General features: G+C 41.8%; 1 protein-coding gene across 3 annotated transcripts in view; it reads left to right on the plus strand.

Moving 5' to 3' along the window:
* LOC309828804 (N-acetyllactosaminide beta-1,6-N-acetylglucosaminyl-transferase) overlaps positions 1-7,848 on the plus strand; it is a gene marked incomplete at its 5' end in the record, with an annotated part of 76,574 nt that extends 68,726 nt beyond the window's left edge. For all 3 annotated transcript variants that reach the window (XM_082664362.1, XM_082664363.1, XM_082664361.1), the window contains one exon: positions 5,565-7,848. In XM_082664362.1, coding sequence (XP_082520488.1) covers positions 5,565-5,755 — 191 coding nt within the window. In that variant the 3' untranslated portion in view covers positions 5,756-7,848. The remainder of the gene's footprint in view (positions 1-5,564) is intronic.
* Between the last annotated feature and the right edge of the window lie 7,833 nt (positions 7,849-15,681).

Here is a 15,681-nt window from a genome sequence, read left to right on the forward strand (position 1 = left end):
TGGTCAGGATGAGAAGTGACGTCATGTTCTTACCACTGACTCCCATCCCTCATGTCCGCCTCTGCTCCCCCTACGGACAGGTTTCCAGGTGGCTTGGAGGTGTTTGCTGCAGCTCTGGCATGATGGCAGGTGACAGCAACAAGAGAGGTTTCCCCTCCAAGTGGATAAGAACTAGAAAACAAGGAGTTTTCATTGCTACAGAACCTTGTAAAGAAGGCTTTTCATCAGTCCTGGTGTATATTCGAACTCTTGCCTGGTACATGGTGGGCATGTGTATTTGTTGACTAGGACTAACATAACAAAGTACCATAGACTTGAGTTTCTGTTTTAAACCACAGAAATTTGTTTCCTCACGGTCCTGGAGGCTGGAAGTCCGAGATCAATGTGTCAGCAGGTTTGGTTTCTTCTGAGGCCTCTCTCTTTGACTTGTAGATGGCCGTCTTCTCCCTGTGTGCTCACATGACCTACCCTCTGTGTGTGTCTGTGTCCTAATCTCTTCTTATAAGGACACCAGTCATATTGGATTAGGGCTCATTCACATGACCTCATTTTAACTTAATTACTTCTTTAAAGGCCCTACATCTAACACAGTTACAGTCTGAGGTGCTGGAAGGTTAAGACTTCAACATATGAATCTGGGGGAAATACAATTCAGCCCATAAGAACAGGCAATAAATATATATACAGTGAATAAGTGATTGAGCGAACGGATGAGTGAGTGAATAGGAAGGTTTGCCCCGTTCTCCCTGTGGTAACGAAGTTTGGCCTCCTCTCCTCTTCCACTCAGTCTACGGCTCTATCCTCAGCCCATCTTATCTACACCTAACATTTCAGATGAGAACATCCAAAGTGCTGCTTCTCTACATCTCTCCATTACACTCACCCTCTTTCCGGTGTCTGTCTCTCGGGGGTCCCCTTGCATTATGGATGACAGCATCCTCGTGTCACTGCACACTCTATTCTTAAGCATAGTCACATCTTTACCTCAATCAGCCCACATGTTCCCCAGAGGACAGCTCATTGCCACCTGCCTGCATTCTCATCGTGGCCTGCCCTCCTAGTGGGGGGAGGGGGATGGAGAGGAGGGTACTTTGCTCTTTGATCTCCTTAGAAAGTGGACCATATCCATCAGGCAGGGTCCCAATATTTGGGATAGGTTGCCTTCTCCACTTCCTTCTATAACGCCTATCACCTTCCCTTTAGAACCATCCTCTGATCTGGTCATCCTCTGATCTGCTTCTCCACCTCTTCTCCAGCTGTGACACTTGAGGACTCCAACATCCACGGCAAGGACCCATGTGATGTGATTACATTACAGCTCTAGCCCCCCCCCCCAAAGCTCCTATCCACTGTGTTTCAGCCACACACACAACCCCCCCAAGTAGAGCTTTACCTTCAGTCTCCTTGTCAGCACCTGTATCCAGGACCTACCTCAGTAGAGAAGGTATAGACAAGTCAGGTTTGCATTTTTATAGGGACCTTTACTGATCACATGACAGGTGGGGGCCATGAAGATAGCCCCTAGCCAGGAACCTACACAGGGTACGATGTTTGGGTAGCCCACGCCCCTCTCAAACAAATGTCTCGTTTTTTTCTTCTCTTAGTATCTGTTATGCCATCTGAAAGCCTTACAGCGTTCATAGCATAAAAAATGTTTGTCCCCAGACCACTATACAGGGAAAAGAAAAAGACATAGTCCAGAGGAAGTAGAACATTTTGCTAAACCAGCAAGTCAGTAATACAATCTGGACCTTTTCCGCTTGGCTGTGAGTAATAGGATTTGTTCCAAACCTGTGAGTGTACCCACTTTACAAACTCTCTTAGCATTTCAAATCACAGAGTACCATTCTAGACCTATGGTCTTTAACCTGGAGCTCCCATCTCTGATTACTATCTGTTTGTCACCCTACTAGTTTCCTTCACCAACTTACATAGTATATATTTTACTGCCTTTCTCCCCAGAACAGAACAGAAGCTCCAACGGGGCTGGGATTTTTGACCGATTTGTTCATTGCTGTATCCCCACATCTGAAATATGTTGTTGTTGTTGTTTTAAATGTGTTTGCTTTTTTAAAATTGGAATTTCCAGAGGTTCGACTTTCCTCCTCCTCCCAGTTTCTTTCTGAGGACCCCTCGTCCAGCCTGTGTACTGTGTCAGCTGTTGTGTGCTGTTCTTGCTAACATTTTAGGTTCCCTTGCTGTTTGATCCTACAAGGCTGATTCCTGCACGTAATCATTCCTGTCATCTGCTTTTTGCCATTTGTGGTTCCTGAAGCAGAACATTGTTGAAGAACGTCACAGAACTGCCCTAAATTCACCCACTGTCTACCTTCAGCTAGACCCTCTGGCTGCCTACTTACTCTTTTATTTACGTCGTTATTGTCCTGGTACTCTTCCCGGGGTACACCTTTTGAGCTTTTCTGCCCACCTTTAAGCTCCCAATCTTATGTTAAAACAGCCTTTCTGGGCTTCCCTGGTGGCGCAGTGGTTGAGAGTCCGCCTGCCGATGCAGGGGACACAGGTTCGTGCCCTGGTCCGGGAGGATCCCACATGCCACGGAGCGGCTGGGCCCGTGAGCCACGGCTGCTGAGCCTGCATGTCCGGACCCTGTGCTCCGCGATGGGAGAGGCCACAGCAGTGAGAGGCCCGCGTACCGCAAAAAAAACACAAAAAACAAAAACAAAAACAACAGCCTTTCTATTCTCAAAAGGTCATCAATTCAACTTTAGGAAGAACTTTGAAGATATTTGATTAAAATCTCCTTATCAATTCCTTTGTCATGTCATCCCTTTCCGCCATCTTAGAACATTTTGGACCCATTCTCTCATTGTTGCTTCCTGTTTCAAGAGGAAAAGTTACCTATCCTCACAACCAAGGTCAGCATCTGGTCTCAGTTGTGTGTGGATCCCCCTAAATTATCCCATTGCTCTCTTGCATTCTCAGTGTCTCCCTCTCTGCTGTTTCTTTTCCTAAGCAAAGGTGTACTTACTGCCTCTATCCTGAAGAGCAAGCTGTCTAGGCACCCTCTACTTCATCCAGCCTGGAATCTTCTCTCCTGTTCACTGCCATTTCTTAAGCATGGGCGTGCTGCCCATGTACCGAGTTCTTCCCACCCACTACCCGGTTATTCTTTAACTTCCTTAAACTCCGGCTTTTTTCTCCAGTGATTTTCTCTGTCTACTGAACTTCCTTCCAGCCACATTGAGTTAATCACCAAGTCCTGTCAGTCCTTCTGTGCTCTGCCTCTAATAGCCTTCTTTTCCCACTCATGGCAACCATTAACTTTGAACAGATTTGCTCTCTGGTTTACACAATTACTGTAGTCTCTTGACTGGTTCCTAATGTACCCTGCAAAGCTCTGCAAAATTAATCTTGCTAAAATCTATTTCATCATTTGATTCTTCCATTCAAAAAAGTTCTTCAGGGACTTCCCCGGTGGCGCAGTGGTTAAGAATCCACCTGCCAGTGCAGGGGACACAGGTTCGAGCCCTGGTCCAGGAAGATCCCACATGCTGCGGAGCACCTAGGCCCGTGCACCTCAACTACTGAACCTGAACTCTAGAGCCCGCGAGCCACAACTACTGAAGCCCGCGTGCAACAACTACTGAAGCCTGTGCTCCTAGAACCCGTGCTCCACAAGAGAAGCCACCGCAATGAGAAGCCCGCGCACCACAATGAAGAGTAGCCCCTGCTCGCCACAACTAGAGAAAGCCCGTGTGCAGCAATGAAGGCCCAACGCAGCCAAAAATAAATTTAAAAAAAACACAACTTCTCCAGCCCTTTCATAAGAAAGGGATAAAAAGGCCCAACCCCTTTATGGGATAAAAGAGGCCCAACTTTCATCTATTTTAAGTCAGTCAACCATAATAGTTCTACCATATGCAAAGAAATGCTGGAAAGAGTACCAACTTCCTTGTATTTAACCTGTTCCCCAACAAACTCTATTCTAGCAGAAAATTCTCATCTCTACATTTTCCAGAGGCATTTTCCCACCTGATGCTTTCCCATCCATCCGCCTGATGCTTCCCAATTCTACCCACCTGTGAACTCTCCACTCATCCTTCTCTATCCTTTTATTCAACAACTATTCATTTAACACCTAATATTTACCAGGCACTGTTCCATATGCTGGAGACACAGAAGTGAATACAATGGTCTCAAATTCTAGCTCTTCAGGAGCTTATATTCTAGTCTGGGGAGAAGGACAATAAACAAACACACACGTTTGGTAATAAGTGTCAAAAGGAAAATGAATCAGGAAAGAAGGGAAGGAGGTCAGAGACAGCCTCATATGAGAAGATGACCTTGACCTTGAAGCCGAGCCCTGGCTGGCGCCAGAGGGAGCCTTGAGGCTGTCTGGTAGCAGGACGTGGTACAGGGGAGAAAGCGCAAACACGGATGGATGCCCGGGGTGCTTGGGACCAGCAAGGGGGCCAGTGTGGCTGATGTGAATGTGGAAGGGTTTTTGTGTTTTTTTTTAAACATCTTTATTGGAGTATAATTGCTTTACAATGGTGTGTTAGTTTCTGCTGTATAACAAAGTGAATCAGTTATACATATACATAGGTTCCCATGTCTCTTCCCTCTTGCATCTCCCTCCCTCCCACCCTCCCTATCCCACCCCTCTGGTGGTCACAAAGCACAGAGCTGGGAAGGGTTATTAAAGGTTATAACTGAATGAGTAAGTGGTGGGAGGTGAGTCCAGGAGAGTCTGAGGAGTCTTGAATGCCATTGGTAGGAATTTGGCTTTTACTGCAAGTGAGATGAAAAGCCATTAGAGGGTTTTGAGCAGCAGAGACATCTTCTGCTTACATTTAAAACAATCACTCTGGCTGTTGTGCTGGGAATGTACTAACAGGCAAAAATGGAGGCGCTGGAAACCAGTTATTGTAACAATTCAGACAGGAAGATGGAGGCGGCTTGGACTAGGATGCAGGTAGTGGAGGTGGTGAAAAGTAGTCAAATTCTATTAGTATTTTGAAGGTTGAGCTGACAGGATTGCTACCAGATTGGATGTGGGGTGTGAAAAAAAGGGGGAGAAGTGCCCAGGGCACTGAAGAATAGACTTGCTGTGGATTGTGATGGGGAAGACTTGGAGAGGATTAAGGACTTGAGACCTGACCTATGGGTGAGGTTTATTACTCACCTAAGAGGAGAGATAAAGTAGGCACTTGGCTAGACCAGGCTGGAGCTCAGAGAAGAGACCTGACCAATACAGCCCATCAGGACTTCTCCCATCTCTACACTTGCAGAGCTTCTCATCCATGAAATTCAAAGTTCATGATACGGTCCACGAACGGCCTTGTGATGCCTGGTGTGTTACTTCTTTGTATTATTTAACTCTCATTTTCTTCAAATGCATGTTTGTACCTCTTTCTCCCCGTAGAAAGTTTAACGTCCTCGTGGGCTGGGCCAGCACAACGCTGTTTCATCACAATCCTGTAGCCCTTGACACAGTGCTAGCCACGCAGCAGTTAGGCAGTAACCCTACCATTTTGCAAGCTCACTACCCCTGACTCAAAAACAAGCCTGTTTTCACTGTTTCTTGTTCTCTTCTTTTACAGGCCACTACGTCCATGGCATTTGTATCTATGGAAACGGAGACTTAAAGTGGTTGATTAATTCGTCAAGCCTCTTTGCTAACAAGTTTGAGCTCACTACGTACCCCCTTACTGTGGAATGCCTAGAGCTGAGGCTTAGAGAAAGAACCCTAAATCAGAGTGAAATTGCAATACAGCCCAGCTGGTATTTTTGATCTACTGCCACTCACGACTGAAGGAAAATCGCAGCTGGAAAGGAGAGCTTTTCTTTGTGAGAAAAACTTACCGTGGGTTACATGAACAGTCTCAGGGCCAAGGTTATGGCTTCAGGACCTGACTACATTATTACATGTTAAAATATTCTCTGGACACCGTGAAATTTGCTGTCAGGGTGGTTGTGCAGAGTGATGCTGGCGCTTTGGCCACTCTGCCAGTTTCTTGAGGCTCATCTCTGCATCAGGCTAATGTTCTGATCAGTGATAAATAACTGTCCTCAGATTTGCATCTGATCTTCATCGTATATAAATGTTCTAATGAAAAGGAGAATTGTGGATAATACTATTTAGGAGAAAAAGAACTGGGTTTCTTTGAAGAAGGAATCTTTTATAACAGATCTCTAGCCACACATTGGTGGATATCCCCTGCTCTTTGCTTACCTGCATGTAGGCATAGAAATCGCTTTTTGGGTAACTGACCAATCTCCTTTACAACTTGAGCTCCTAGAACTGAGAACTAGATCTTGTTCCTGAGTTTCAACAGTAGCATTTTCAAGTTTCCTGTGTCTAAAGTTCTGGATAGAATTTAAAGCCATTCACAGGAGACAGAATTGGAGACAGCAGTCGCTGCCTGCCTCTTCAGTAAAAGGCCCCCGGGGGGAATCCGTTTCTTGAATATTTGTCGGAATGTGCTCTGATCCCTCTTTCTTGTTTTCCATTGAGAACATGGAAAAGTTCTTGAAGCATGAAGAATTTCTAGAAGAGAGGTGCTATTGCATGGGTTTAGCCTCAAGCCTTGAATATCTCAGAGTAAATCACTTTCCTTTATTGCCACTACTCTCCACCCCGACCAAAGTGATCTTATCTGCAAAGTGGAGACCAAATTCTGTCCCGTGAGCCTTTAAGGAGTCCATAGTGTGCTCTGGGTAGCTTTGCAATGCCTGGGGGTCATAGGAGTGCCTGGATTTTTAAAAGCTTTCAAATGTGTGTGAGCCTTTTGGTCACTTCGTCCCATTCATGTATCCAATTCATTCATTCAGCATCTGGTCAATAAGTATTTCTTGAGTGTTTATTATACACCAGACACGTGCAGAGACAAGGAGGAGAAGTAAGTCAGAAGCTTTTTCACTCTAAAAGTCCTGGCAATAACGTCCACGTTGGAAAGGCTGCTCTAGAGAATCTCACAGGGTGGTTGTATTTTAACACCTTCATGTGCGGGGTTGTAGACTGTGATACCAGGCCCAGGATATCAGAAATTACAAAGTGAGGTCTAAATCAGAGATTATTCCCAAGAGAGAAGGGAAGGAGGAGACGGAAGCCACAGCCGATTGTGTTCTGTAGGTGTTCTGCTTGCTCCTTTATGTCTCATGGCCTTCAAATCTCACAACGCTCTCGGGAAGCTCTCATGATCTGTCTGAGAATCGAGATTCTCTTATTGGTCTCCTCTGTTCATTTCCTGAGGTGGAACATTTAGAGAAGGTGAAGTAAAGCCATATTTAGCATCCCAGAATGGTCTCAGTGTTAATATTGAGAAAACGTCCTGTCACGTCAGAAAAATGTGAAATCTACTCTTATATTCCATCCAGTTCCTTGATATTTATTTATTCTAATGAACAACAGTAACTACAATTAATGATACATTTAATCCACGCAACGTTATTTTTTTCTGTAATTGTGCCTGTTGAATGTTAATCACATTTAATGACTTTGAATTTAATGACTTCTAGTGACTTTGAAGTAAAGCCTTCTTTTTTCCTGCTACCGAAAAAAAAAAAGATGGAACTGTATTGGTTGATGAAGAGTCCAGGGGTAGGGAACACACCCAGAGCTAAAGGCAGAATCTGAAGATACCTTTTTTTTCAACTAATTTACATGACACCACTTGAGAAGAAGGGTTGCTTTACACTGGATCTTTCTCTTGTAGAACAAGAAATCTTTTGGAATAGAAGATGTTTACATGTCCGTTGTTGGTCATTTCTTCTGTGTCTAAAGTACTTTAATATTGGAAGAGTGTAGTGTTTGGACTAGGGGATTTCTGCTAGCCCTTGCAGGTGCCCTGAAAACTTTGTTTTCGATGATGTTCCGTGTTGTTTTCTTGGAAATAAATTAATATATTGTTTTCCACCTTTGGGGCTATTGTGCATTTTTATTTGATTGGCATTTGAAGATAATTCTCCTAACATTTTCTAAAAAATACAAATAAATACATTCATACATACGCACATACTTGTCTAAAAATGCCCATCCACTGAAAAATAATTAAGCTTTTCCTCTGTGGAGTGTTGGGGAGAATAATTGGGAATGATAGAGAAGAGAATATAATGGAAGATCAGTTTCATTTAAATTGGGTACAACCATTTTAAAATCTGAGGAAGGAAGAAGTTAGCCTTCTACTCTTGCCTCCTTTATTTACTTTTTAAAAATCAAGGTACAATTTAGGAAAAAGACGTTAATATTATCATAATTATTCGATTGTCAAATGCCAACGTTTTTGAGCAGCCTTTCAGTGCTAGATTTGGCTAAACAAATTTTGCCTCTAACAGACACATGGAAAATGACAGAAATACTGAGGAAAATAACTCATTTAAACAACATCTGATGCACCATTTTTTTAATGCAAAATGTTTAAAAACTGAAGCGAAAAACATTTCAAACTACAAAAACAATAAAAATATATGTTCATAAGAATAGAAAGAATACATAAATCCAACTATGCTTCAATAAAAAAATTTTAAAATATGATAAAATCAAGTTCATAGGTTAAAAAAATAGAAAGAATACAGAAGAATATAGAATAAAAAGTGAATTCCTTTCTCCAGGAGTAATCACTTGATTGGTGTATATTCTGAAGTGTCTTTTCAGTGCGGTGATATCCTGTGGCAGTGCTATCCAAAAGAATTTCTGCAATGATGAAAATGTTCTGTATCTACACTGTCCAAGATAGTAACCACTCAATTTAGCCACTGGGCACTTGAAATGTGGCCAGTGTGACTGAGGAAATGTTACTTATTTTTAGCCACATGTGACTAGTGGTTATTGGACTACACAGTTCTATAGTTCTACATCGGTTATATACACGTGCTTGTGTATACGATGGAAATACACACAAAGACACATGTACTGGCTTTTTTTAAATGAGTTGATTATAGAGATGTATAATAGAAATTATATCTTTTTGCAACTTGCTTTTGTGGGCCCTTCAAAAATAAACTTTTACTTTTAGAATAGTCTTAATTTTACAGAAAAATTACAGATAATACCGAGTTCCCATATAACATAATCAATATATAACATTAGTATAATACATTTGTCACAATTAATGAGCCAATATTGATACATTATCACTATTACCTAATATTCATACTTTACGTAGATTTCCTTAACTTTTACCTAATATCCTTTTTTTGTTCATAATATTCATACTTTATGTAGATTTCCTTAATTTTTACCTAATATCCTTCTTTTGTTCATAATATTCATACTTTATGTAGATTTCCTTAATTTTTACCTAATATCCTTTTTTCGTTCCAGGATCTTATCCAAGTGCCACATTGGGTTTAGGTATGTTTCTCCAGTCTCCTCTGGGCTGTGACTGTTTCTCAGGCTTTTCTTGTTTTGATGACCTTGACAATCTTGAAGGGTGCTGGTTGGAGGTTTTGCAAAATGCCCCCCACCCATTGGTTTTGGCTGGTGTTTTTCTCATGGTTAGATTGAATTTGGGGGTTTGGAGGAGGAAGACCACAGAGGTAAAGTACCACTTTCATCACATGAAATGAAGGGTACACACTATCGACTTAGCTTATCACAGCTGATGCTGGCCTTGGTCACCCGGCTTAAGTAGTGTTTGTCAGGATTCTCCACCGTAAAGTGAGGTTTTTCCCTTTTTCCATACAACACTCTTTGGGAGGAAGTCGTTCTTCCGAGCCCATACATAAAGAATGGGGAGTTGGGCTTCCCTGGTGGCGCAGTGGTTGAGAGTCCTCCTGCCGATGCAGGGGACACAGGTTCGTGCCCCGGTCCGGGAGGATCCCACATGCCGCGGAGCGGCTGGGTCCGTGAACCATGGCCGCTGAGCCTGCGCGTCCGGAGCCTGTGCTCCGCAATGGGAGAGGCCACAACAGTGAGAGGCCCGCGACTGCAAAAAAAAAACAACAAAAAATCGAAAAATAGGGACTTCCCTGGTGGCGCAGTGGTTAAGAATCCTCCTGCCAATGCAGGGGACACGGGTTTGGCCCTGGTCCGAGAAGATCCCACATGCCGTGGAGCAATGAAGCCCGTACATCACAGCTACTGAGCCTGTGCTCTATAGCCCGCGAGCCACAACTACTGAAGCCTGTGAGCCACAACTACTAAGCCCGCGTGCCACAACTACTGAAGCCTCTGTGCCTAGAGCCTGTTTTCTGCAACAAGAGAAGCCACTGCAATGAGAAGCCCGCGCACCGCAACGAAGAGCAGCTCCCACTCACTGCAACTAGAGAAAGCCTGCACACAGCAATGAAGACCCAATGCAGCCAATAAATAAATAAATAAAATTTTAAAATAAATAAATAAAATAAAAATAGAATTACCATATGATCCAGCAACCCCACTCCTGGGCATATATCCAGAAAAGATGAAAACTCTAATTTGAAAAGGTACATGTGCTCCAATGTTCATAGTAGCACAATTTACAATAACCAAGACATGGAAGCAACCTAAATGCCCATCAACAGATGAAAGAATAAAAAAGATGTGGTATATGTATACGATGGAATATTACTCAACAATTAAAAAGAACAAAATATTCCCATTTGCAGCAACATGAATGAATCTTGAGATTATCATACTAAGTCCAACAGAGAAAGACAAATATGATATCACTTATCTGTGGAATCTAAAAATTAATACAACTGAGTTTATTTACAAAACAGAAACAGACTCACAGACATAGAAAACAAATTTATGGTTACCAGAGGGGGAGAGGGATAAATTAGGAGGGATTAACAAATACATAACAATATATATAAAATAGATAAACAACGAGATTTTCTGTATAGCACAGGGAACTATATCCAATACCTTGTAATAAACAATAAAGGAAAAGAATCTGAAAAAATAAAAAATTCCTTAAAATAAGTAACAGTTTTACCTTTTCCTTCTTTTTCTTGTCTTCTGACACGCAGAAATTTGCAATACAGTTTTAAACGGTAGCAGTGATAGCAGCTGTCCTTGAGTTGTTCCCAACATTAAAGGGCATGTTTGACTCTGGTACATGATGTTGGAGGTTTGAAGTAGATTTCTGGTAGAGATCCTTTATTGAGTTAAGAATCAGAATACCAGAAAATAAGTATAAATAAAAATATATTATGATTCTAATGTTTTTTAAAACCCCAGTTGCTATCTCTTTTTTGTTGCTTAATGGAATTATGAGTGACTTTGGTTTAAAATTTTTTTTTCTTTGCACATATTACTTCAAAAGGTAAGAGGGAAAGGTCACCACTGTTAATCTTTTTACACAGTAAGAATTTAGGATAGCAGGAACTTCCCTGGTGGCCCAGTGGTTAAAACTCCGTGCTCTCAATGCAGGGGGCCAGGGTTTGATCCCTGGTCAGGGAACTAGATCCCACATGCCGCAACTAAATATCCCACATGCAGTAACGAAGGTCCCTCGTGCCACAACTAAGACCCGGCGCAGCCAAATAAATAATAATTTAAAAAAAGAATTTAGGATCGCAGTCTATGCATAGCAGTCTATGCCAAGTGGGAAACGGGAGCAGATATTCACTTGAACAGACTAAGCAAATAACTGGAGTTTGGGAAGACTAATGCCAGAACTAGAAGTTTCCTGTTGTGACTACTCCCTCTTCTGGTCAGGATGGCTAAGGGCTTAAGAGATCAAGCCAATGGAAAGACACTGGAGGTCAACCTCCCAGGGCCAAGTTCTGACCTTGGAAAGAAGACTAACAGTGATATCTCTGAAAGGAGGTGGGTAAGAGGTGACTCTGACCATGCGCACTTTTCCACGAGGAACGCCTACAAGCTTTGAAAGTGGTGAGCTTCCGGGGTGGCTGTCGGGAAGATTAATTTTGGTGAGTCCTCGGGAGCCAGCCCAGGAAGCCTGACCTCCCTCTTGGGAAGGATATTGGGGGCTGAATGGTCCCAAACAAAAGGGTTCTTATGAAAAGAAGGCAAAATTCAGAAACCATTGGCCAGCATCATGTGTCAAACTGTAAAAGTGAATCTCAGGTGTGTGATCAAGAGCTGAGGCTGTTAGGAGAAATGGTTGAAAAAGTTAGTGCAAGGTGAAAGTGAATTATTTATGAACTTCAAGCCATTTATTTCTATTAAAGTGAATTAATTATTAGTGAGCTTCAGGGCATCAGCTGTACACAAGGCAACAATGGAAGGTTTTCGATGGCTTTCTAAAAGGTTTTATTTAAAAATAACTTTAGACTGCAGAGAAAAGTTACAAAAATGGTACAGAGAATTCTCGTAGACCTTTCCCCCAACTTCTAATGTTAACATCTTACAAAACCAAAGTTCAATGATCAAAACCAGTTTGGTTTGGTTTTTTAATTCTATGCTGGCTGTGTGTTGAGAGTCAGAGCCAGGTGACTTTCACCTTTGCACAGGACAGACCAGATGGGTAAGGTGAGTCCCAGTAACGTGTAGTGCCATCACATTAAACCAAATGACCGCAAGGGACTGGTCTCAAATGATATTTACAGATGAAAATTGCACTATGAAAAGGAAAATTCTGTACATTCTCTATTCTAGACTATGGAAATGAGATAAAAGAAAAGGATGGGGGAGGAGAGAAAAGCCATAGTCACATCACTAAGAAAACGGTGGGGAACGAAGCAGGGGTAGGGCAGTGAAAACGTGTCCTGCGTCTTACAGATCACCGGTTGGGAAACTCTAGATTCATTTTCTTAGGATTTTACTAGATAGGTGTAATGGGTCGTGAAGAGCAAGGAGGAAAGGCACTGATTACTGCCAGGTCCGCACATCGAAACTCTGGTGCTTAACACCTTTTGTGATCCCCTGCCACATACCTGTGAGCAGGTGAGGCATGATAACTCCATGATTAGCATTCCATGGTGGCTTTCACAGAGGACTCAGCAGGAAGTACCCGAATTAGACTTTCCAGTTGCATGGCTGTGTATCAGAGATGACCCAGTGGAAGAATGATGGTTTAAAAAATAACCACGGTAATAACATGAAATTCTTTGGGGATAACAACTACAAAAAACAACAGAGTGACTTAAATACAGGCTGGTAGAGAAATATTTGAAAATCTAGGAAATTTACTAAAACACTGATGTTGTAGTCATTGCCATACATGGAAATTTTCCTACCTGGATATGTGATCAAGAAAGTTTTCTAAGGGATGGTGGGAATCTGGGCAAATGCCATTTGAAAAACTTCCACAGTATAAAATGGGGGTAAAGAAATATTGTTGTGTTTTCATAGGATTTTTTTGAGCAGAAAGCTTCCACTCATTCCTCTCTATATTTAACAAATGCACTGGGCCAGTTTCAGGTTCTGGGTATACAGCCGTGGATTAAGACTGACAGATCCTTTATATCGTAGTTGAAGGGATAGAAAAATTACAAAAATATATCAACAAACAAGATAATTTTAGATAGTGATTAAGTGTCACTGTGAAGAAAATAAAACAGGTGAAGTGACAGAGGTCAACAGATGTGGAGAGAGTGGGTTTCTCCTAGATTAGGCTGTTAGGCAAGACCTTGCCATAGAGGGAAGATTTTGAGACTACAGTTTTGCTCTCTGCAATTGATCTCAAAGACTGTAGTTGGACGTTGAGACTTGCCTTTACCAATGTATTTCTTGGCTTTGTTGAAAATCCAGCGAGTCAAGAGATCCTTGAAGAAAAAGTTGGTTCCCGTGCTTGGGCAGGGAAAGTATAAGTCTGCAACATAGTGTAGCACCAGAAATTAGGGTAGTACTCAGAGAATAATGAGAACATATCAAAAGGCACAGAAGTCACCTTGAAGAGGCTCCTGCTGGCTAATCTGGGACACTTTGAGCATCCAAATAAATATGATAGTAATAGGTTGTAATTCAATAACTGAGTCCATAAATCCATACATGCATATATACATACATATGTACACACCTAAATGGAGGAGAAGGGAAAGCTCTTACAGTAAAAGACCAACTAATAAATACAGAAGGAATAATGGAGTTAGGAAATCATGAATGGTTGCTGTAACTAATGGGTGAAAGTTTGACAAGGAGCAGAATACTTACATAGTTGCAAAATATCTCCCCATAGATTACTTATTAATTTTAAGCATTCAATTGTAACTTTACAGTGAAAAAAAAGCCTAAACACATCATCTAATCAAGTGATCAAAGTTATATCACTGGGAATTCCCTGGTGGTCCAGTGGTTAGGACTCTGCCCTTCCATTGCAGGGGACACGGGTTTGATCCCTGGTCAGGGAACTAAGATCCTGCCAGTGGTGCTGCACAGCCGGGGTGAGGGGGGGAATTACATTGGGATATAAGTTACATAAAAAGTTACATAACACTGGGACAGATTGACTCACAGTCAATCTGATAGAAAGCGCTGAGGACATAACATCACTTTAGTGGTGTCCCTAAACTGAATAAACTGAATTTGTAGTCATGAGAAAACATCAAACAAACCCAAATTGATCAACATTGTAGAAAATAACCAGCATGGTCCTAGATTAAAGGAGATTACTGAGAAATGAAAATCAATGCAACACATGATCCTGGATTAGATCCTAAACTGGAGGTATAAAGGAAAGCTATAAAGGACATTATTGGGAAAATAGAAAAAAAATAGTATACAGATTATGGATTAGATAATACTATTGTGTCAATTTTAAATGTCCTGATTATACAAAAAAATTCTTTTTACTTAGGAAGTACCAAGGTGTTTAGAGTGTGAGGTAGCATGACGTCTCCAACATACTCTCAAATGATTCAAAATATGTACACGACACATACACACAGAATAGGAAAGCAAATGGAACGTATACAAACAATTGGTGGAGCTTGTACTATTACTTCAGCTTTTCTGTAAGTATGAAAATATATTAACATGAAGAGTTACCAAAAAGCCAACCAACTAGCAAAACAAAAACACCCCAAACCTCACTTGCTTAAGCTTCATCTTGGTGATATGACTGAAGTCATCATTTCTGAAGGAACTCTGACCTTCATGGCACAGCTGTGTATAAGGTGGAACTGAGCTCCTATTAACTTGTACCCTTGGACATGGTGGTACCACAAGCCAAGTTCCAAGCATAATCCTCTCTGCCCTTTGAGTACAGCAGAAACCTTATTTATCCTTCATAATCAACACTTATCAATCTAGTCAAAACCATGATCTTTCTAGGATCAGCTTGTAAATTTCTTTTTTTTTAATGTATGCCTCTTTTTTTAATAAAGTCTTAATCATTGGTAACTTTATTTTTAATTAATAAATTAATTGTTTTTGGCTGCATTGGGTCTTCATTGCTGTGCGTGGGCTTTCTCTAGTTACAGTGAGCGGGGGCTACTCTTCGTTGCGGTGCGTGGGCTTCTCATTGCAGTGGCTTCTCTTGTTGCAGAGCATGGGTTCTAGGCGCATGGGCTTCAGTAGTTGTGGCACGCAGGCTCAGTAGTTGTGGCGCATGGGCTTAGTTGCTCCGTGGCATGTGGGATCTTCCCAGACCAGGGCTCAAACTCATGTCCCCTGCATTGGCAGGCAGATTCTTAACCACTGAGCTACCAGGGAAGTCCCTCAGCTTGTAAATTTCTGATAAGAATCCGCTGTGATTCTTTGGAAGACATCAATAAAGTGCTTAGTAATCTCCTTTCATGGAAAATATGCAAAAGCCACAAGGAGAATGAGAACTAGAAACTCTAACTTGATGAAACTAGAAGAAATTGAAACTCTAAACCACAAAG

The sequence above is a fragment of the Grampus griseus genome (genome assembly GCF_964374135.1).
Source record: "Grampus griseus genome assembly, chromosome: 10".
NCBI lineage: Eukaryota > Metazoa > Chordata > Mammalia > Artiodactyla > Delphinidae > Grampus > Grampus griseus.